The sequence below is a fragment of the Dromaius novaehollandiae genome, chromosome 10, assembly GCF_036370855.1.
Source record: "Dromaius novaehollandiae isolate bDroNov1 chromosome 10, bDroNov1.hap1, whole genome shotgun sequence".
Taxonomy (NCBI): Eukaryota; Metazoa; Chordata; class Aves; order Casuariiformes; family Dromaiidae; genus Dromaius; species Dromaius novaehollandiae.
Window position 1 is genome coordinate 21,855,418 of NC_088107.1, and position 24,700 is coordinate 21,880,117.

A 24,700-nucleotide genomic window follows, 5' to 3' on the forward strand; every position below is an offset into this window, starting at 1 on the left:
AAGTGAGACCAATGCCTGGCCCTACCAACATAATTCATTATATTAAATGAAATAATCTGTCAAGGTCTATGATTTTAACTCATCAAAAACTAGGCTTCTTTTAATTTGTGTCTAAATACACCAAAAGTATTCACCACTTACAACATTACAATTTATGGATGGGAATGTTCCTTTTCCTCTCACTTAACGAATCAGCATTTACATAAGACCTGGCTAAAATCTTAGCTGCCCACAGAGGAAAAGCTTTAATCATGAAATAATCCATTTTTTGCATGAAGGGATACAAGAAAAGTGAATGTCATTATATCATGTGATTTTAAATAAATGCTTTGTTTCAGCATTTTTTAAAAGTGTTATTAAAAACAATTCCCGTGTCCTCAGAGTTACTTTCAACAACTGTATAGATTAGCCCAGTGCAGTTCAAGGCATACATTTAAAATGAGTATTTGTAATTTATAGATGCATAACCAACAAAGCTAGTCTCCTAAAGCCGTTCTCAATTTTGATAGACCTGCTCACAAAATCCAAAGGACACGAAGAGAGCATGTACAACATGCAATACCCATAAGCAGGTGTGGGGGGGCCTGTAACAATTCCAATAAATGGCAGACTATTCAGTAACTACACATAGAGACAATGTGAAAAAAGCAGAATAGTTGCTAAACTGTTGAGACTCTTTATTTTTATGACTTCTCTCAAGTTTGAAGTTTACTCAGAGTACTTTAGCCATCAAGTTAGATTTCAAAGACAAAGAAGGATTTCTACTTGAGTGTCCCTTCTAAACATACCTTTTAATTTAAATGTGCATTACTGAATTCAAGTTCTTCCGAACTACCAGTGTATTTCAGATCTTTGTCAGTGCAAGAAACTTCTACAAATTTAATCAAATCAATTTAAAAAGTGACCTACTTGAAACTTTACAATGCCCACAATTAATCAGTCTGTTTTGGCTGAAAACATGTTATATGTTTTTTGTTTTACTTTCAGTCTAAGAAATTTTATCCATTTTGTGGTTGAAGTGAGAAAAATCTTTCAAGACAGTTTCAGCTACGACTGCCGCTGTTGGGGACGTGCTGCTGCTGCTCTTGGGCTACCTGTGTCCCCGCTCCGGAGCCTGGGAGATGACACACGTGGGAAGCAGAAAGCAGAGTGCTCCAGCATCGCCTGGTGGCTGACAGACGGCAGAGCAAAGCAGCACCATTTTCAAAGACGGAAAGAAATGCTGTCTGAAGCAGTCCATAACTTAGCTATGATACTGGTTGGCCACGGGCAGTATGGAAGGCAGCCCGTTGCATGGGTAACCCCATGTTCGGCATGGTACCGTAAGTGCTTCTCTGACAGTAAGAGACCGTAACGGATACACCCACACTACTGAAATGCCCTCTTAGCGACGACACGCGCACACCACACCTCCATGTTGCACTTTGGCTTCTTGGACTACTTAAAGCCAATTGTATCAGGTTCTTATCACAAACTACAAGAAATGACTACTTTTAACAACACTTATTAGAATACATTTACTACATTTTTCATATAGCAACTATTTGGTCTCTTACAGACTACTGAGCACATAGTGAAGTAGAAAATAAACGTGTCATTGCTTATGGGCACAATTTATTTTTGAAAATGATTAGTGATACAATCAAAAGTTATTCCTTCCCCTTTTGTAAATATCCTTAAAATTTGAAGTAACAGGTGAAGTGTTAAAAAATTTATAGACAATATTTTCCAGAAAACAAGCTATATTTTCTTTCACCGGCTCTTTCATTGTTTCAAGAAAATATATAAGCCTGTTAAAAACAAAATAAATCTCTGAAATTTCCTGGAAAAAGACTATTTCATTTTTGTAAAGCATTATAATGTGATCTAGCCTAGTGATATATATTTGGTCAAAACAGTATTTGAAATTTCTATCTTAAATCATATGCATGCAAAATGAGTGCTGAATTAATATTAGACATAGGAAATCAAGCATACAAATTAAGTAAATTCTAAAAATAAATGTAACATTAAGTTGGCCACACTGCCTATCCTGTATAACTCCCAAGACATCTGAAAATTTTTTTTTCAATGTTTTATGTTTTTCAATGTTTGTTGCTCAAACAATAGAAATTCAGTCACTTCCATATGTGGCAGCAATACCACCAACAGCTTTTTTAAACAAATTTCCCAGATCAAACATTTTTCCCTCATGAAATTCCATCCATTTAATTTTAGTAGTAAGTGCTTAAAGGAAAGCTTCCTAAGGATAGCTCAAAAGGCTGCAGCCCCTTGGAGCATGATTGTATAAGACTAGCAAAGCACCCCAGTTCTTGCTAAGTTGGTTTTCATTAATTGCCAGCAGCACCGGCCATGACCCACGCCAGTGCTGGTGCTGAAACTGTAATTCCAGTTCATTTTTGTCTGCTCAGGGACAGGCATCCCTTGACATCAACTCCTGCTCAAAAAATAGCGTTCACTGGCTTTCCCCTTGATTTTTTTTTTTTAAACCTGGTCACAAGGCTCAAACTTCACCGGAAATTGTTGGTTTCAAGTTTTTCATTGTTAAGAAAACAAAGTACTTGCTCAGAACCTACTGAGATTTTATTACCGTTTTGTTACACTAAGCATCAAGGTACCTAACTGCTGACATGTTGTGGATGCTCAGTTATTAAAAAAGGTATGACAATTATATCAATAGGATTCAATAGGTAAACCTCTGCTTTCCAAACTGATTTAGTGTATTTTAGCACTGTAAATTCCCATTAGTTTACACGACCTCCTATGAGCCACATCAGTATGAAGCAATTATAGTCATACAAAGTTAACGGAGACTATTGTTAGGAAAAAAACTATTCTAAATCTTTGTTCAACATGAAACAGATTTTCTGGTTCATCAGATTTTCAAACTCTTTACTATATCCTTCAAAGTGGTGGCAAGAGTAAAATGAGGTTAATCCTCTGCTTTGAAACGGATACTGTACTAAAAATGGGGCAGAACATCTTCTCTGAGGTGCAGCAAACCTGCTGTCCTCGTGCTGCACGACGGCAACCACAAACCCCACCAGCCTCTGCTCGGTAGGGACGATGCAGGAGACAAAGCCTCGTACCCCCTTAGCAGACTGCGAAGTCTTTCCTAATCTGATCTGCGGTTTAACAGATGACTCGAAGAGAACTGCAGAGTTCAGCGAGCAGCTTCACTGACCCGCCTGGGAGGGTCAAGAGAGGTCCTGCTGTCAGTCGTCCACGTGGTGGTTACAAAACGCTTTGCTCACGTGAACTCCAGCCCCTTAGCAAAGGACGGTTCTCGGAGCTCTCAGCTTTCCAGCGCAGTGGTTTGGATTAGTATCAAACTTCATACCTACACCTCTAGTCTTATTTTAATGAGTAATAACACCCTGTGTCACAAAAAACGGTCACTATTTGAAGGTAGACCAAAGTGCAGGATTATCACATTAGGCAGCTCTACCACCATTCGGGTGTGAAACAAGTATAACTAATAGCTTAGTATTGAATGACAGTTTAAGTCTGCGAAGCTAGCTGCTGCTCTAGTATGCTTAAGAGCAGTGTAAAAATAATTATTTTAATGTTTTATTAAGCTACTACTAGTCATTTGGAAAAAAAACAACAAAAAACCAAAGATTTTAAAATCTACTTAGCCACAATAAAGTACAGTACATCCAATCCTTCAAATAATCTGAAAAGTAATTTTACTTGCATGACCATTACTTGAACAGGTTAACATACCAAAAACCTAACTGCTCTAAGTGTATGAAACAGCGTGTCAAGCCAGTACAGTGTTTAGAAAGTAAACTTGCTTCTTCTGAATGCTTTTATTTAAGCAATAGTTCCATTCACTTCTTCCTAAAACCCTTTAATTTTATAAGTAAATGCTAAATGCAGTAAGAAATATTAAGACTAATTTACGTTCTCCACAGCAGCACTTTGGGGGTTGTTTTCATGACAATGTGAAGGGGTAAAGTATTACTGGCCTGATTCTGTGACATGCTGAGCAGATCCTGACAGACGAAACCATCAGCTCTTTGGAGGCTTCAGCCAGTTATAAATTCAAAGCATTATGTAGAATATAGGATTAACAAACAGGAAAACTGTTAATACAATACTTTCTATCACAAGATTAAAATAGAACTAGCTGTGATGATCATTTTGTAACACATTTCTGCCACCATTTTTCATACTTGGTAACTCATCCTCTAAGTTGCACAACTGAGATCAAGCACACCGTAAATAAGATTTTACTCAGCTTTCATGAGGATGGCAGGATCTATCCCACAAAGAGTAGTTAGTCTGTAATACACTATGATATACAGCCACAAAATATGGAAACAGGAGTTGAACGTTTTATTCATCATCACTATACTTTCCTCCATATGTTCTTGTATGGTGACTGCTCAGTAACGCAGTCGAGTAGAAATACTCCCGTTACTTCTCTCCAGAGATATTTACATATATTCACCAAAGAGTACATTATTTTTAAAAATTACAAGATATACTGTACCTCTTTCCCAGAGGCAAACTATCTGGAGTTGAGAAAGCTTATGAAATGTAAAAGTAACCTTGTAAATATACGATTTGATATTTAATGACATTCTGTAAAGACACATGTTGAAATTCGAGGTCTTTATAAATCAAGCCATACAGACCTCTAATAATTTTTGTATTACACTGAAGACATTTTTAAAACAACTGAAATAAATTTCCTGCACAAGTTTCAATACTCTGCAAGCTGATATAAGCTGACATTAAATACACATGTAAAACTGCAAGCACAACAAAGCAGACAAGACAGAAATTAGACTATTTACAAAAAAAAAGTCTTTGCTCTTCCTCTCTTCTTCCTCCATTCCCAACTGTTTTGACTTTTAGGCACTGACAATCCTGAAACTTTCCAAATGCAACAGATGGGTCTCATCTACAAACTGCATGAGAAAACGAGTTGCCAAAGCCATTACAGATAAAACTAATAAGGTCACCCATGAAGTCACATTCCTGCTGGATATTGCCTACTCCAATTCAGCTGTCTGAAACAGAAAAACTACTCAGTTCATTTCATATCTTGAACTTAACAATTTCAGTTGACCAAGCACTTTTTACAAATAAGTTTTTCTCCACACATTAAATTACCTTTTTCTTATATGACATGTTTATATTACAAGGATTACAGCATTACTATCAATATTCTCTGAAACAGAGTAATTTTTTCAGACTACAAAACAAACTCAATTGCAAAAATTTTCCATGAAAAGCTTCTCAAATACTACAAAATGCTGAGACATTACATGGTTGTGTATAGTGCAGTTCAGCCTGGATGAGTTAAACCACATCATAACCTGCATTCGGACCCTTAGTCAACCAAGTGAAATACAACAGCTGGAGAACAAACTTCCCAGCTGACACCCTCTTCATACAATGCGTGACACTAAAAAAGGGATGGATATATATATGTAAAAAGAGCTAACAATGCTCTGTCCCTAGAAAAACTGCTGAATGATACCAAGTATCAACCTGCGGTAGATTGATTAATTCATATTTTGTTGATGTGACATTTGATTAAATCTACAGGATTACTTGGTACAGCAAACAATACACACACTCTCCATCAGCCTTGATACAGCAAAGATTTTCCACAAAGAATATAACTTCAGTTCATCTATGATATCCACTAATAGTTCCTACTGGCATTAATGAGAAATAAGTGAACATATTGCGACTTCAAGCATTGCCTGTGTCAGCTGAAGGGGAAGTCCAGTTATACAAAGCCTCTGTTTCAAGAAATGCAATTTATAAGGTTGTTTAGCACTGCTAATACTTAAAGCAACACCTTAAAAGCATGTGCTTTGCTTATGCCACTTCCCACCCTGCCTCCTTCCTCTTTTCTTAAAAAGATCACTCCTCCTTGCATGCAAACCCTCGTCTCCCTCCCCACCAGATCAAGCTGACTTGGGGTTACTCTCTTGAATTTCTTTCCTGTTGTTTTCAGGCTACAGCTCTTTCCTTTTCCAATTTCTCTTCTTAACACCACCATAGTCTAGCATCTTTCCTCTCATCATCTATGCTATCACCTACTCACTTGCCCCACTATTGGTGAGTGTTACTCGTTGAGGAAAGCTAATGCACAGTGCTTTTTTTCTTCACAGCTCACCAAAAAGCCTGAATGCTCATCTCCACCACATTACCCCTTTTCTGGCCGAGTTCCTTCTTTCTGCCTTCTTTCTGTTCCCTTTTTGGTCCCCTAAGCTTCAGTCCCGCTCACCGAGACTCACTAGACCACGGCGACTTCCTGCAGTGTTGCTCCTGTGCAGGTGAGCAGGTGCACGAAGAATCCCACTGCAAGGGTGACTTTCTTCACTAGCAATGCCCTCCTCGCACAGTCCACCCAACACTTCCCCATCATTTTCAAGCCCCGCTTTTCACTTCCCAAGAGGATCCAGCCTGCTCCTACTACCCCCTGCCACGATCACTTTGTTCAACATCAGTATTCCACCCTCCAAATGTGTCAGCTGGGCAACAAATCTACCTCTCCAAGCTTTCATTTCCAGGCGATGTCTAATTTTTTGTACCTTAATTTACCTATTAATGTTTTTTACATATTAAATTTTCAGCACACATTTTCACAGTACCTGTTACCCATTCACATGACCAATACTCTTGTATAGCTCTCCCTAATGTCTGAATTACAACAGCAACATCCATCTTCTGACCTAGAAGGAGGAAATGTTGGATATATATGTATTTATCCAACCAGAATACAGCTGCAAAACTTTTCCTATCCAATCTCTTTGGCTAGGACACTTTTGGATCTCTGCATTAGATGTAAAGCTATTCATTTTCAAAGTCTTTTCCCATCTATCTCATACTCTGTATGTAAAAGGCCATTCCCAAAGACCTTTAATTGTCCTACGATGGCCACCTCCATTACTGATGTGTTAAATTTTCCAATAAGCAGTTTTGTGTCTTCTCCTTCTCTCTCATACACTTTAAAAGAGTTCCTCAAAAACCTGCAAAGCTCTAAGTGTTTTCTTACAAAACCTCTCTTAAAATTACTTTGGCATAATCCCTAAAAAAAGTCAAAAGCTTGGCTGCTCATATGCATTGACTGTTTTCTTTCATGCTTCTGTATTCATCCGTGTGTGTCCACTCTGTTTTACCTAGCGGTTGAAACCCTTCTTGTGACATGACTACATTTTGTTATGTGGCTGCACAAGAGCAACCACATCAAAGTTCTGGTCTGCAGCTATGTATGTTGAAGTATATTAGAATTTGGCTTAAAGTGTATAAGCTTCACTTAAACAGTTTCCTGGTATCAACAGATCACAAGACAAAAGATTGTACTACAAGAAAAAGACTGCTCCCAGATGAAGGGCAAAATAAACACGGAAACACCACTGAAGTATCCAGACACTACAGGACACCACAGTTTTCAATGAAAGAGAACAAGCAGAGAGAGAAGGCAAAGAAACATTTTCTACTAAACACTTCTTAAGCTGGCGTATTTTAATTATTGGTAAAGTACTAATGATCCACAGAAAAACACCAAATAATGAAATGATCAAATATTTATAGTAGCACTATTAAATTACGATGCATATTTATAGAACATTACACAAGTAAAATGTGCCAAGCACAGAATTCTTCTTAGCGTAAGTTCCCTCATTCTAAAATTAGGAGTGAGCATAACACAAACACTTATTTCCTTTTTCTTTTAAGTAAGTGCTGTCTTTCTATGAATTCTGCCTGGGGCAAGATTGCATAGGTAGGGTCATATTGTACTAAAGCATCTGTATTTGCTCGGGATGAGAAGAAAATCACAGCCTGGCATTTGTTGCTGCAGGGCAGCCGTAACGGAAGGTCCTGTGCTCTCGCGAGCACACCCTGCTCCATGCCAGCGCTCACGAAGCACCATACACCTCCTAATAAACAGCAGTAACAGCCAGGGAAGGGAGATTCAGAAAACAATCCGCTCTGAAGCTAGTCCGGCACGGACAGGAGTGACTTAGTATATCGAACATCTTGTGCTGCTTTCTGCAAGCTCTGTAGAGCCCTGTGCTACCATGAAGCAGCACTGCGGCTAAATCCTACTGCCCAACGATGAGCGTGTAGAAGCCTGACCTTTCCAACCTATAGGCCATTATATGCAGAATCTGATATACTGCTTCATTAGCTATGTTTCCATTATGTGTAAACTAACCAATTCATATAAATGGAAATCCCTTCCGGCTATTGGACTTTCACCCCCAAAAGACGAGCCAAAATGACCTTGGAATTTGAAAAGTTTAATTTTTTTTCTCTCCTATTATTTTTCATCTTCATTCCCTTCTATATTTCTGGATTCTGGCCAGGACTGAAGCAGAGATGCCAGAAGACCTTAAGACTGGTTATTCTTATTATTCTTGTATTATTTCCAACCTTGAATCCTCAAGTTTGGAAAGAAAAGGCATTCTTGTAAGTTCTCTAACCCAATTCTACAGACCAAGGCAAAATTGAAAAATGTCTGACTTCAGCTGTTTACCTAAATTCAGTCTTCAGAACTTCCCAACACTTGTTTTTCCTTTCCCTCTGGTATCAATATTAAAATAACCCAAATGAGGAAGATTATAAAGAAATATTTGTTAGCTTAGACCACATTATAATTGCTACAAGTCATTTACCATTTCAATGAAAAAAATCAATACAGAACTGCTTATTTTTGTACAAATGTAAGGCACATACAGCTAATGTATCCTAGCAAATCAATAGGCAGCTATTCTGAAACCTACATACAGCCTTTGGAGTAACATGCATCTTTACCTGTTTCAAAATAAACATTATTCTGTAATTGCAAAAAATAATTTAAAAAAGGTTTCAGTATTTATTACCAATGTCAGGAATAATATTTTCTTACTTGTGTATGATCAGTTAAAGCACATATTTGCCAAATTTTCATGAGTTTTTTACAGTACAATTTTAAATCATGTCACCACAAGAATATTTGTTCATGATTTTATGAGATAGTTGAACAAAACTCCTCAGTATTCTATTTTTTCCTCATAAGCTAGGACAATATTTAATATGAAAAACACATGCTACAATAGACTATGAGTTATACCAAATGCAAAATTTGATCTTCAGCATTATAACCAATGACAGCTTGAAACACAAATGGTCACTAAAGCTCAAATCAAATGTGATCAAATGCTATTACAATATCACAAGTGATAATACACTGCCAAACACCGACAGGTTTCAAAACAAGAGAGGTATGCACATGTTACCATTAATAAGAATTATGATAAGTGTTTTATTTGTGAAGAAAAGGGTTTTTTAAAAAAAGTAATGAACATTTACATATTATTCTCTCAAAATCAAGATTTTAATTATTTACTACATTCCTATGTTAGAACATGCTCAAGTTTGGAATGAGGATAAATACAGAGCATAAAAAAATTATTATACATTTGAAACTAAAGACTAAACTTTCATTGTAAAAGTAAACTTTTTCATTTGCTTCTTGAATTTAATTAAATTTTTTATGTAAGGGGCAAAACCTGCCTCTTAACATGTTTATACTAAATACTATTCTTACTGCTACTACAGACAGCACTGCTAGTCACCTTGCTTGTCCATAAGCTCAGCATGTCCATAAATTCATACGTTTCTTACATGGGAATCAGAACTGTGAACACGGGAAGCAGCGTCCTTCAGCGCAGGGGAGCGAGGCTGGAAGGCCCTGGCAGCACCGCGGGCTGCAAGGGCAGCGGGGAACAGGGGAAATGAAAGTGCAGTGGGCCCTGCCAACAGCAGTTTTTCTTATCCCATCTGTGAATATTCGAGGCACCGAGCCACGAGGAGGAAAGGTGCAGCTGCCGGCAATGCTCTATCACAATTAAAGACACAGCCAAAAAACAATTAATCATGTACATTTTTGCCAAGAACAACACCACTTTATAATATATTAAATATAAAAAGCTATTGCTGCTCAAAGTACAAAAAACTCAAACTGACGTGCAAAGCACTGAGAGACGTTCTGCAAACTGCCCCGCGGAGGAAGCGGCAGAGCTCCGTGACGGTGCACGGCAGCCTCTCCAGCACCACCAGCTTCACAGGAAAAGTACAGGGCCAGACAGTTCTCATGGTGCAAGGACTGCAACTAGCCAATAAACATGAAACATCCGTAAACAATATTGGACCACAAATGCTTGGCCTGACTCCATTCCTCTAGTAACACTTAACTGCTCTAAAACAAGCCCTCTGTTTCTCAGAAGGAAAAAAAAGGAAAAAAAAAATCAAGTAAAGCAAACTCACCCCTAAGGTGAAGCTTAACCGATCTGGGTGGTTTTTGCTTATAGGCGATTTACAGGTTGCTTGCACTGAGCATTACAGAAGAGAAAGGAGAGGAAAAATATGGTCCTCCCACAGCAAAAGATACAGCTGCATCTTTACATTACCCGAGACAGATGAAACTCCACAGAAAAAAATGAAATCACAATCCAGTTTGTCAGTCCTCTTTTATTACTGGGGACAAGACAAAAGGAGATTAATCAGGCAGATGAGTTTATAGGGCCATGGTGGTTTTGTTTATTTGTTTGTTTTTAAATCTGCTCTGTTGGGTATGAGTAAAGCCATGTTTCCATTTGCCTGTACTGCCATTATATATTGGAAAACTTTATTTCCGATTAAAAATTTTATTTCAAAATGTGTTTATTTAACAACGCATTCCTTAGCTCAACCCTAACAGCTCCCAGTGCACTCCAGGTTGCAAAGCTCGCGCCCTGTGCGCTTTCCTCCAGCTCGGGGAGCACAAACGCGCCCGCGGGAGGACTTCTGCCCGCTCTCTCTCGGAAGGCTCCTGCTACAGCATTTGCACTAGAAGGAAGACGCAGCACTACAACTTTGCCGTGAATTGCATATTTCCCCTCAATAAAAAAAGAACAGAAACTGAAATAGAAATAAATTGCATTTGGAAAACTATAATCAGACACAAGGAAGAATGAAATTATAATAGAATGTACTTCCTATAGCTCTAGGGAGAAAAGAAATAGGAATACTCTTCAATATCCGATCAAAGTATACGTACCACTGTATTACTTCAAAATGATCTACGTATTACATACCACTATAGCTAAGTCAAGCTAATCTCTTATTTTAATGGACATAACTGATGATCCAAACTGTAAAAGATGTTTGAAAGAGGGAAAAAATAAAATAAAATAAACCAGCTGAGACTGCAGTGCAAACACACACCACAAGGAGACCATGGCTGCAGGCCTGAGGCACACAGAGCTCAGACCCACATGAAAGCCCTAATGCACGGCACCAAGTAAACAAACATGATGGAAGAACTTGAAACTGAACACTAAGAGTTTTCAATACTTACAGTGAAATGAAGAATAAAATGGTTAAAAACATGCTTAGTGACATAGCTCAAGTAGGCATGCAACATACACACAGGCACAAACGCTCAGGAAGAACTGCTACTCTTGCATATCTTTAAAAGACCATATACCCACAGATATAAATACCTCAAACTCCTCTAGTAGATGAAAAAAACGGCTCATCTTTACTATTGTTATGTCATTTTCCATTTTGCTTAATCATATCTTTTACAAAGGTTACAGAAAGAGTTCATCACATAGTGTTGTTCATTCAAATAAAAGAACTTAAACCCTCTGAATCAGAAGTGAAAGCAAAAAGCATTTTTCCCAGTTTTGCTGAGGCTGAACAATAATTATATATCATTTAATTTTGACAAAAACAATGTCAATCTAAAAAACATAACAGAGTCCAGGCATCACCACGGCTCTACACAAGGAAGCTCTTTGTAAATACAGAAGGCAAAGAGTAAAGGTCAGGCACAAAAGCATTCCCACATTTCTTCTCCTCAGTAGTTTCTTCTGTAAGAACTAGCGGGAGATGCACATAACTGAGAAAACAGCTTGACTTCTTTAAGAAAAACCACCCTTCATCCCTAAAAAGCGTTTAGAAATTAAAGCTCAGATGAACGCCAACTTTGCTTGTATTGCTGTACTAGCTAAAACCCTCCCGCGGCTGGAGCAGCGCTCCCGCCAGTGCCACCCGGCTTTCTCAGGCAGCCTTCCACCACGTCCTGGCAGAAAAGCAGCTCTGCCAGCGCCCGAGCGTCTGTACCCGGGGAACCTGCCAGCACCGCTATGCGCACTGTAAACCAGACTAAACCAGAGCCCTCTGCGATCTAGACAGAGCTGTGCCAGTAGAAGTTTGCACTGCAGCCCCGGCCTGCTCGACAAGCCCCAGGAGACGGCAAGCTTGCGGCCGTCACTGCCAACCTGACCCTTCTGGGAAGCAAGGTGGGTGGGCTCAGCCGGCCATCGCCTTCTACAAATCCTCGCCTTTTAAAGCTGCCAGTCATCACAGAACAACAGTCTCTCCTCTCCACCACGGGATTATATTTTCATTTGATTTAAATGTCTTTAAGAAGTTCTTTGTTTCAGTAATGCCACGACAGAATACAGTCAGTTTTCTCCCCCCCCCCCCCGCCCCCAAGCACATTGTTCACATATGCAAAGAACGGTTCATTAATATTTCTCCAGCCGCTCTTCTTTGGAATACATAAAATTCTAGCACGCATCTCAGATAAATTAACCAAACCCCAGCCATGCTTTCTATTTTATACGTTTTTCAGAAGTATCCTTCACTTATTAGAAACATTTGTAGAGTGCACAGTTATATGGCTTACACTCTAAAGTTGTCATTTAAATAGCATGGTTTTAAGGCAAGAGATACAGACAAAAGATAGGACAATAGTTCAAAGGAGGAAGCTATCAGGTTACTAATGTAATGAATATTTCTCAAAATATACTAGCATAGACAAGAAAGGCAAAAGAAAAAAAGGGAAAGCAGAGGGGCATAAAAATGAATTATCTAAGAGCTACAGGTGGGAGCATGAGTATACAAGGTCCCTGCAGGGACCTAATCCTCAGCCTAATGAAATCAATGCATGCCCTCCCCAGGCTTTCTGCAGGCTCCTTTTCGGTGACGTTAGCGGCCTGGGTGTCGAAAGCCCCCTGTCACATGGGTCACAACTTCCAGCACGCTCACTGATTCCAGCACAGTCAGTGAAACCAAAACGCACACAGCATTTAAATCTTGTGCTGAACTGAAACTAGTACAAATATTAAAGCTGGGGACAGGAAACCAACCGCATAGAAAGTAATAATTTAAAGAGACGGTGAAGCTGTAAGTTTGATGGATGAAGAGATGTATTTAAGCAGGTGAGAGAGGGAGAGAGGAAGACCACAGAACACGGTTGCTACGTTGAATATAACGGTGAGATGATCAGGATGTGGGACAGTGATAACATGGCAAATTGCAATTGCAAATTGCAATTTTTAACTAGAGACTGATAAATCCCAGAAGGAAGAAAACCAAAAAGCTGAAATGAAATGAAGCTGTTATACAGACCTTTAAATAATTTCATATTTCTTCATTTTTAACATCTTCATTCATAACAGAAGTATTTTCTTTGTGGGTTTCACCAAATATATTGCATTTACCAGTGAATTCACCTTATTAACTGCACGTCTAACATTATTCATCAGCTCTTACACAGTATATGATTAACAATGGAAAACTGCTACAACAGGGAGTCCACTTATCTCTCAAAACATGTCTATAAAATTGCAGAATCTATAGATGTTGTAGCAAAGGGAAGAAAACCTACTAGAATATAATTGTTTCTTTTTATATCTGGCAAGATCAATGACTAGGATTCACTTGGCCCACAGCAATTAGTGTCCATGATCATGTGATACAGCACTTCCTTTTTTTTTTTTTTTTTTTTTTTTTTTTTTTAAAGAACTGGTGACTTTTAACTTTTAACATGCTGTTTACAGTCAGATCACCAAACAAAAATCCTTACTGCAAGAAAAGAGATTATGCAAGCATTACTTGAAGCAATTTCCAAAGTTTTAAGGAGATACTTAAGCTTTACCTTCTGTGATACTAATATGGACAAAATAAATATACTCCAGTGCCTTGTGTGGTTGCCCAAGTAATAATAAAGAACTTCTATGATCGGATTACAATAAAAAGAAGCCCAAAAAGCAACAAAGCTTTCTTTCTAGGCAGCTACCTATTATGCTTAACAGGCTTAAAACAAAATGAGTCAAAGATCAAGAGTAAGTTATCTGAGGTGTCAAGTGCATAAGGTTAAAGGTGAAATTTTATTAGGTCAAAGGTGATATAAATAAAGTCTTTTATGTCAAAGAAGAAGGGTCACAGACAAGATGTATATAAAGACATCACAGATGACAAGCAATAACTTTAAGTAGTACAAGTGTGTTCTCGCTACAGAAACCTTCGCTGATTAAAAAATGGAAAGCAGTGATGAATAAGTAACTACGAACATTACAGTGCTTCACTAGGATCCATTTTTATTTCTATATGGTACTTTAGAAGCTTGTTTTCCTGTATGTTAAAATTCATCTACAGTTACTGAATGCTTTAGCTGTGGGGGGAGGCAAAGTTGGGCATTAACGGTCCATGCTGAATAAGAAGGTACACAAAGCAGACTGTTCTGATAAATGTAATGGCTTTTCTACTTTACAGAGACCATATCTCTAGGATGCAGATCTTATTACTGCTCTTTGAAAAAAGAAAACTGTGAAGATGGCCTTAGGCCAAGGAAATTTCAGATTACAATGGTATAATTCAGTACTGTATACTCAGGCTAATTAAAATACAGATATAAATAATCTATAAAATATGCTTAGAAGGGCAGTATCGGTATGCTGCCAGGACGCTGCACACCACGCATCGCCTCATTAAGGACACAGTACTTCGGCGGCCCTCAAGCTGCTCTTGCAATTGTCAAGCTCTTCGTTCTGTTAGATCCGTTCTTTCCTTTTGCTCCTACGCTGAGTACTCGCTCAAGACATCCCATAAACTTAACCTTACTCTTGATGTTAAGTTCACACTGAAATGTTTGCAGAAAAGCAGTAGATTTAAGCACATGCTGCTGGACATCACAAAATCAAGATCTCTGCGCCCTCCAGTGGCAGCTCTCTGCCCCAGCTGGGGCACCGTGCGGCGGCTGCAACGCGGGCCCTTCTTCTGGCAGACAGAAGCGTTAAGCTATTAAATCAAATACTGATTAGGGCATAACATCCGGATCAAAAACAATAACAAAGATATCTACTTCATTTTTTTCCTCCATATTCATCTGAGGCAGTGGCCAAGCAAAAACCAGAGCTCAGCTGGCACTGAGAAAAGCACAGGCTAATTACGTACAAGAAAACGTCAGGATTACAACCAATGCACTCTGGGGTGCATTTACCGACATGAAAGAGCTCTGGTAACTCTCCTGGCTTGTACTTGTAGGAAACTGGAGGCAGTATGCAGGTAAACTTGGCATCCAAAACCAAACTCAAAACAACCCAAGTCCCAGCAACCAAAAAGGGAAAAGGAAGTTAAAAGTCCGGTTATTACGGTTGGGAAGGGGTAGGCAAGCTGCAACTCGGCAGAAATTTATTTCTCCAGACAACTCTCTCCAACTTTACTACTCCACTTTTCCAGGGATACCTATCTCTGTGGATTTCAGTACCTCAGAGACTTCTCTCTCCAAAGCTATTTTAAAAAGAGAAAGAAACACGCCATTACTGACTGTTAGAAGCTGTAAACAAAGAAACTGCTTCAACTAATAAAAGCAGTATCAAGAACTGTGAAGGAATAAAGGAGACATCCCCAAATCAGAAGTACTGGGCAGTAACATTTGAATGATCCTGGTTGGAAACAGATTTCTTAACATGAGGAAGTTGAATCTGAATTAGCCTGTGCAGTGTTTCTTTGGAAAGTCCGACAGGTGCACTGCCTGCCGACTCCCAAATTTTCAGAGAAAGACAGAACTCAAAGCCTGCTATAATTTCTGGCTCACAGAAATGGCCTTGACTTAATCCTGTTGTTCAGCTCAAGCAGCAGCAATAAGCAATTCAGAGAGCCATTCGGAAGTCTTTGCTTAAAACAGCATGGTTTCTTGATTTACAATAAAATGCTTTCAGTGCCTCCTAAAGATCACTCCAAGGGCCAATTCTTCTAAAGAAGAAACAGAAAAACTAACTATTGTTCTTTCCAGTGGTGCTCATACTTGCAAAAGATTTCTGTGATTATATTTTAAAATAATTTAGCGCTACAACTTTCAGCATTATTAACCTTGATGCACAGGGTAGCACATCTTATAACCTAAGTAAAGATTAAGATATTTTAAGCAGAATTGCTTTTTTCCTACTCATTATTTTCTAAGATTCTCTCTAGACAAGGCAAGATCAATCTTACAGGAACAGAAAAAAAAAATGCAGAGGAATTCGGGAAATTGTGTCAGATCTAAGTACTATTTTTAATGGCTTTTACTCATTTTCATTGGAAACACGGCTGTCAAATTTACGTATACAAGCACTTGTCAAGCATCCTTTTCACAAATATTTGTAAGAGTGCTAAGGGCTTTTATGTGGATGCAGATGTCTGACATCTTTAATTACTACACTGAATTTTGACCATCCTTTTAACAGCTACAGATTGCTTTTATTATAAAAATGAAAAACTACGCATTCACTGTGGCCTCAAGAAAACATTATATTCTGCTGCACTTTGATTTATAATCAGCTACTGACTTTTTCAGGGCATTCATTTTTCATTGCTAAAGCTTTCATAGGTTTCAGACCACGTTCCTCTCTGTCCATCAGTATGACATACTCAAGTTGACACCTCTCCTAAGAGGAGGGGGAGAACAAGACAGTCTATGATGATGACTTTAGATTCTTCATCATCTCAGGTAACTTAGATCTTGTAGGCTGATGGATATTCCACAATTTTCCTCAAAAGCTGCTCGGAAGCAGCAAGATACATGCAAGGGAGTGACTAACGGATTGCCAAAGATGTTAAAAAGCTAGATGTGGCCAAGGTGAGATAAGAAAGAACAGCATTTGAGTTTGGAGGAGCAGCTAGGGGCTTTCATTTGACTATTTTAATATCTAGTCTTTGTAGGTAAGCTGTTTTGTAGCTATACTGAAATGGGTTTTATTTAAAGCAGTGAAGAATATTTACCATTTGGAATTGTATAAAAGGAATGAAAATAAGACCACCACTTATGGAACATAACACAAAAATCACAAAGCAAAGACCCTTCAGAATTAGTTGCCAGTCTCACCCGACTCAAGATTTGGAACACTATATGAAAGGAGCAAGAAAAGTAAAGCAAAATGCAGACAGCTTCAACACATGAGATTTTTATGATGAAAAGGTAAATACAGTGAGATGAAAGAACACCTTTGATTTACTGGAAAACAATTAGTCACATTTCTATAGACAATATATTTCAAATGGCAATCACGTTAAGTATTTGAATTGAGTTTCTTCCACTCATTTTCATTGGCAGTCTAAGGCATTATTCTTCCCACGCTAACAAAAATATTCTTGTTCAATTCCTTTGTTTCAAGATATTCTTAGCGTTCCCAGCTGGATAGCATTTAAAATTAAAGGCAAGTAATACAGTAAAAATTGTTACAGAACGTACCACTTCTTCATCCGAAAGCTCTCGTCCTTGGATACTGCTGTTTTCTCTGACAGCCTGTTGATGTTTTTTCCCTTTAATGTGGCTAAAAAGGTATACTTCAGAGGAAATCTGTAATGACAATGAATTCTGTGTAATTTTTTGCTCAATAATACAGGGATCTATAAATAATAGTATTTTAATACATGCTATTTTTTAGGAGTATGTTCAGAATCTGGTATGTAACTAAAGTAACACCTCATAACTATGATACTGAAACAGTTAATTTTAACATTGTAAAAAATTTTTTCTTTTTAATTTCAGCACACTATTTTCAACCCATTTTACTGATTAATAACCAAAACTGTCTAGTCTTCCTCAATACAATTAATTCTTATTCAAAGCCTGGTGTAAGTGCCTATGTATTAACCTACAGTTTTTGTTTTGACATAAGATGCGATACAAATGTTGTAGCTGTTGTGATACCTGCACAAAACAAAATTGATATGGTGCAGCATACAGACCAGACCTAACAAAAACTAAACACAATGATTTTGTTCAGCCAACAGATGAATCAAAAATACACTCCAATGAGCAGCAACAAGATTCAAGGATGGGTCTCTATCAAACTTAGTCCTGAAATGGCTCTACTCCACAGAAATTATGCAAGTTTTTCTGGTAAAAATATACATACACACTTCTTCATTATGGAGTTTTATATTCTAACAGATGAGGGTGTTGATTGTGTATATTTAAAAACGCGTCTTAGGCTTTGCAATCTCTTTGATGACTAGACCATGGAACTACTGTGTTTTATTTCATTCATGCCTTAACTGACAAATTGTAACAGTTCTAATTATACAATCTGTTTTAGGAGAATTACATAAGTAAATTAAATAACTCTGTTAAAAAAAAAAAAAACAAAAAACTGTGAAGAAACAGATGCCGTTTCAAGAAACCATGAGGTATTCCAGATGCAGTGCCAATGGAACAGACCTTTAGACTTTTAGAGCTCAAGTGCAGAACTTTATCCCTCAACCTAATTTATATACACATCTTTTATGTTGGACCTGAGAGTAAATTATATAATGATTTGCTAGACAGCAGTTAAATAATAAAGATTAAAAGAAAAATTTTAGCTTCTCGTCTCATTTTGACTTCACTCTAACCTTCATTCTGAAAGGCATGATAGGTAAACGATAGGTAAATGCGCAAGACTCTCTTCTGCTTTACGGTAGAACCCAAGTTACTATTCTTGCTCCAAGGGATCTTGTGCAAGCCTACTTAATTCCGCTATTCAAGAGAAATAATGCTTATACAACTTCCTAAGGAGGATATAAGGCTTTGTTCAATAATGCATAGTCTTTGCGCACATCAATAAGAACACTTATCAACAAGAACAGATCTCCTTGCTTCCTACTCAGCAACCGTAGAGCTCCCTCTTTCTCCACCGTTCCAACTTACCATGACACTGCATAATGAGCACTGTTTTTTTCGTTCATATGGTGTAAGTTTTGGTGCATAATCAGTATTAGCATGTCTTCCACTACTTAATTCAGCTGCCTTCTCTTTTCTTTGTTCAATTTGTTCCATGTGCCTCCGAATACTTTCATCATGCTGAATGCAAAAATAATAAAAACAACAAAGAAAAAAAAATTAAATTACAGTAAACAGAATTAAATTGTGCAAAGAAATATTGAGAATTACCAAATATTGTACAGTTCTGGATGAACTTATGTTAAATTGAAATTATTTTTTAATTCTGGAAGGCATTAAAAGTCACTACACTTATATACATTTTAACATTATACTATGATTTAAAATCAATCAGCACTATTTTTATTTACAAGGATAGGATTTGTAAATCGTTCTATAGATCTGTGTGCTACAGGTAGCATCTCAGTTCTTCTGTTTTGTTCTTAATGAAACACTCTGGCAGAGAACGCAAGTCCAACTTTCAATTCCGCTGTTTTCACTGATAGAAATGAAACAATAAAGCACAAATTATAGTGAAATAAATTACTTGTTATTTGTCTGCAGTAGCTTGCATAGTCCACAAGATTCTTTCAAAAGGTTTCCATACCTAATTCTCATGAGAATGGAATAAACTAACTATTATTTAAAATCAGAGGCTGGGGTATAAATCTTTACTGAACAATAAAATTGCATTTCACAGTGTAAGTAAATGTAGCTGTGGTTCTTCAGAATGGGATCAGAGCAAAGAATTAAACCGAAATGAAAGATTACTTATGCAAATACATAGACCATACTATAATAATTATAATTGAAACTTTACTATGTAGTTCCATCTCAAAACCTTGAAAGCAAAACTTAGCATTTTAGCTGTCTTTACTTTTCTTCACAAATAATGGAACTCTCTTCAAACCTCCTGAGACTTTGGTCTCTGGTTCTCCACTGGAGAGCCAATTCAACAGCTGAGCTGCAAGTGGCTCAGTCCTTATGCCTATTCATTGAAATCACTGGAGCCCTTCATGGTACAAAAGGAAATAGCCTGCCACACTGTTAACGGCATCATTGCCAGTACTGTTACTAGTGACTGTGACTGGTTTTGAACTGTTTTTACCAACTGTATGCGAGTTTTTACATACTGATTTTCCTCATGATTAAATTCAAAATTACTTGACTTTTCTTGGATAAAGTACAAATTTATTTGTTCTCATGTTCCAAGCTCTGAAATGAATGTAATTCCATAGGGCTCAGGCCTGTTATTTCCAAATTACACAGTGCATGTTACATGGCAAGGTCCTCTTCTTAACACAGAAGTCTAAACAAAAACCTCATGTCAAGTTACAAAATTCAGGACACATTTTACTGCATTATAATATCTTTGCTAACTAAAACATACATACGGAAAATAATTTTGTAGAAATTCTATGTTATTAATATATTTTTTCATCCAAAGTATCCTTTCATACCTTCAGCTGAATCTTCTTCTGTAGTTCTTCCATGGCTTCCTGCTGAGCTGCAGTAAGAGCTGCCAACCTCTCTTCTCGATCTCTAACCAAAAGAAAATAAATATAGGGGAAACTTGTAATACGGTAAAGCATACAGCATATTGACAAATTTGTTTGAAATGGAGAACAAGCACTCCCAAAAAATGAAGATGAAGGTTGCTCAGTAGAAAAGAAAGACAACGGAAACCAGCTTAGTTAACAGAGAATACAGAAGCTATCATTTTGATGATTTAATAAAAGCAGACACTTGAACCTTTGTACCATATCCCCGATCATACTTCAGTCCAACCAAGAGCAATGGTAGTCAACACGATGCTGCAAAATAAGGATGAATGTGATGCCCTGCCACCATTAGCATTCTCCAGCCAGCGGCTGCTGTCAGGGAAGCAAGAGGGAGGAATACAACGGCAAATCAGAGAGAAAACACTCAGCAGTTAGGACAGTGCAGTTTATAAACATGATGATCACAAGAAGTTTGAATACAGAAACTTATTAGACTGTGACCAACAGGAAGTGATACTGTAGGTATCAGTCATGAGTGATAAACTGATGCTGTAAACATTCAAGATATGAAAGGATAGCAGAAAGATTGGGCATTTATATTACCATCACTGTTGCACCTTCCGTACAAAACTGCAGAGTCAGGACCTGTTTTGCTCACTGTGCCTGCGTGCCCTCCATCCCTCTCCCAGCACTGAATCATGCCTCACCCCTCACTTGTCCTCTTCACTTTGACAACCCTCCTTCCCCTCCCCAGCAGAGAGCCAGAGCACCGGTGCCATGCTTGTGGAGGTCAGCGAGACTGAGTCCTTGCGGGGGATAGAGAAAGAGGGGGCTGTGCCTGGGAAAGGGGTCCCGTACCCAAGTGCATGGAGAAAGTAAAGAGAGTACCAGCGCTTTGCACTGCGACCTCCAAAACGGGTAGCAGTCCCTCCATAGAGAACTAATAAGCAGAAACGGGGAAGGAAAGGACACAGACTGACCCCAACCCTTACCCACAGCTTCTCAAAATCCACCTGAATCTTTGCACACAAGAGAATAAATACCATTGAAATATTGGTCATACTTTTCTTTGATAACGTATTATAGAAGATTAAATCCGTATCACACCTATCTCTAATGCACGTTATATACGCACAGCAAAATGAGGTACAAGTTGAAGTAGTAAATGAAAGATCCAAAGTGAATGCCCCGAGTATCACCCTACTGAAGGGATCAAGATTTATTTTCCCATCTGGGAAAAAAGCAGAAGAGATATAACTTGAGCTGTTGCAAAGGCTACAAACATCTTTTTTTCTAGAAAAAAAATGATATTAAGCAGAAAAATAACTAGCTGGTAACAGTTTCACCAAGAATATCGGTAAGCCAAGGGAGCTCTTAAACCCTAAATAGAAAATAAGTGGGCTACTCCTGCTGTTTGTAGTAGGAAAAGAGAATTGGGATGGGATAGTAACACTTCTAGAAGTCTGGCAGCTCTGACAAGGGCCAAAAGAGGTCATGAAAGCTTTGGGTAAACCGAGCAATGCAGAAGGCATTCAAAGCTATTTGCCATCTTTTTAAAAGGCACTCTAAAATTAAAGTAGTTTGAATGACAAAACTAGAAAGGATAGCAAAGAGAACATTACTAGGGAATAGTATTAACGGTAACAACTTGAACTGTAAAAAAGTTATTTTACTGAAATAAGTGAAATACTTTCACACTTAAATCCAACACTTGAGAAAATTTGCATCCTTTTAAAAATACTGTCTCTTGACAGTAAGTTTTTTGAATACCTTATCCAAAATAAGAGGCAGAGGTAGAAAGGACATTAGAAATCTAAAAGAGAGCTGCCAAGATCCCTGAGGCAAATCATCTCCACTCATTTTTTGCATGTGTGTGTACGTATATATATATATATATGTATGTATGTGTATATGTATATGTATGTGTGTATGCATATATACATACATACACAGAGAGAGAGAGGGAAAGAGAGACAGAACACATACCCCCACACTGCTTTTGAGCTGCAGGGGTATTTGTTTGTTGTGTTTTGTTTTTGTTTGCTTTTTAAAACAGAAAACCCTTATAAAAAACAAAGCCATTTCAGTGAAAGTAGAAGGCTCAGAGAAAGTAACATTTCAAAACAAAAAGCCATAGAAAATATAAAAAACACAGAGGAAAGGAGAGGGGGGAGGAAGCAAGTCTAACAGGGAACACTAAGCACAATTGTTCTTTCAGAAAATGTAAGTGAAGTCTTCCAACCACCGGCGGGGAGTCGGGGTGGAGGAGATGATGGATGAGAAGTATTATGTACTGTATGTGTCATCTCCCCGGAGGTATATAAAGCAAGCCGGAACCCCAGTCTTTCCTAAAAGTTTTGCTTTGGCTTTAAAGAGCTCTTGACACACACCATGAACTGAAACAAAACATAACTAACACAAGACCCAAAACCAAAGCTTATTTTAGATACTTCTTTCGGCATATATTTTTCAATATTTGTTTAATCCCACAAATTATAACAAATTAATATCATACATATTTTGGATTAATATTTTCAATTTGAAAGAAAATTCTGAAGTTTCAGTTATCTTAAATATAGAGCATCAACTGTATTCCTATATAGGCCCTTCTAAAAGCAAGCCTTTTATATGAATAGGTTACGTTATACAGTTTTACGATTTCTATTGACAAGAATAAGATTTTCCATATTATGGATTTGAACTCTTTGGAATATAAAATACTCAGAAATTGCATCTAAAACCTTACTGGAATCAAGTTAATGTACCGTAAGGGCAGAGGGTCTCCTAGAGTCAGTTTTAAATACACTATTCCTTTCATACAGAGGCTTTAATCACCACCAGATGCACGTGGTAAAGCATATACTGAAGAAACTTTAAGCAGATATTCCAAAAATGACTCATTCCAACAAGTATTAAATCTTCAGGATAAGAGTCAAGTCTTAGCAGCAGAAAAAAAACCCTGAAACGATTGCCCTGAGATTTCACCACAACATGCCAAAGTCCAAGATGGAAAGGACAGTACAGCCAGCATCCTGCCCAGCTTATCTCCCTTTACCTTCCGAACCGGGACACCGAGTCCTGCTTTAACTCGGCCACATTAAAGAAAGCTCAGAGCTGTTATTCATGAGCTGCAATGACACCTGAAGGCCATTCTAACACAATGAAGCCCCAGATTGCAAGACATCACACACACATCCCTCCCTACTCTTTGCCAGAATTTAGAAAAACAAAAACACCCCAAACACCAACAAAAACCACTATCTCATATGATTAGCATCTAGCAAATATAAAAGCAATTGGAAGCAGGGTACTGTAGTGTCAAATACAAAGCAGTTGTGTGCAATAATGGCAAATATAGAGGAAACCAGGTGAAACAATACTAACAGAAGGCAAAAGAAGCCACCTGCTCTTCACATGCCATAATGCCAGAAAAGTGGCAGATTTAAAACTCATTAAACAAGAAGCTCACACAATTATATGTCTCGAGCCTAAAAAGAAGTTCTAGTCACAGAAGACCTTTAGGGGGAGAAGTCAAGGGGACAATGATCATATCTCATCTGACCAAATAAGATTTCTATTTTAATTTCATTACACCTTTGAGAAAGGAGACTCAAAAAGCTGGAAACAATTTTTTTAGATACAGTAAAAAGTCATTATTTACCAGCAGCAACTAGCTCATGTCTTTGTTTCTCAGCCAAGACTACAGGACTTCTGGTTAATAGCAAGGATGTACAATTATTTCCGAGCTCCAACTACCATTAGGAAGCAAGAGCAGTGCACTCAAACTCAACTTTCCATAGCTCAGTGGTATGAATTGCCACTAATATCACCCTTCAAGTTTCTTTGCTATTTCTAAAAGCCAAAGATACTTGGATGTTTTCAGTAAAGAAAAAGCAATGATATAAAAACCTCATTTGGCTTGAAAGAAATGCAGAGTACCACTTTTTTGCAATAAAATAAGAAATAATATGATCATCAGATTTTATAACATCAGAATACCCACTGATAAAAAGTTATCACTAGAAACAAAGTCTCCAGTGTTAGGTCATGCAAAAACCCCAAATTTAAAATATTCTTTTCTCCAGATTTGCTAACACATATTTCTAATCTTAGGAATAGTTTCTTCTGGAAAGGAACTTAGATTTTATTAGCCCTCAAACGAATTACTTGATGTGTTGATGATAAAACACCACTGCCCAGGAGAGAGAAACGCAACGCACAGAAT

At 37.8% G+C, this 24,700-nt stretch overlaps 1 protein-coding gene across 6 annotated transcripts in view; it reads right to left on the bottom strand.

Annotated features, from left to right (window-relative positions):
* Positions 1-24,700, bottom strand: part of SCAPER (S-phase cyclin A associated protein in the ER) — a 193,762-nt gene that overhangs the window by 105,531 nt on the left and 63,531 nt on the right. For all 6 annotated transcript variants that reach the window (XM_064517566.1, XM_064517565.1, XM_064517564.1 and 3 more), the window contains exons 18-20: positions 20,434-20,515; positions 18,962-19,114; positions 17,522-17,629 (exon numbers count right to left, since the gene is read on the bottom strand). In XM_064517566.1, coding sequence (XP_064373636.1) covers positions 17,522-17,629; positions 18,962-19,114; positions 20,434-20,515 — 343 coding nt within the window. The remainder of the gene's footprint in view (positions 1-17,521; positions 17,630-18,961; positions 19,115-20,433; positions 20,516-24,700) is intronic.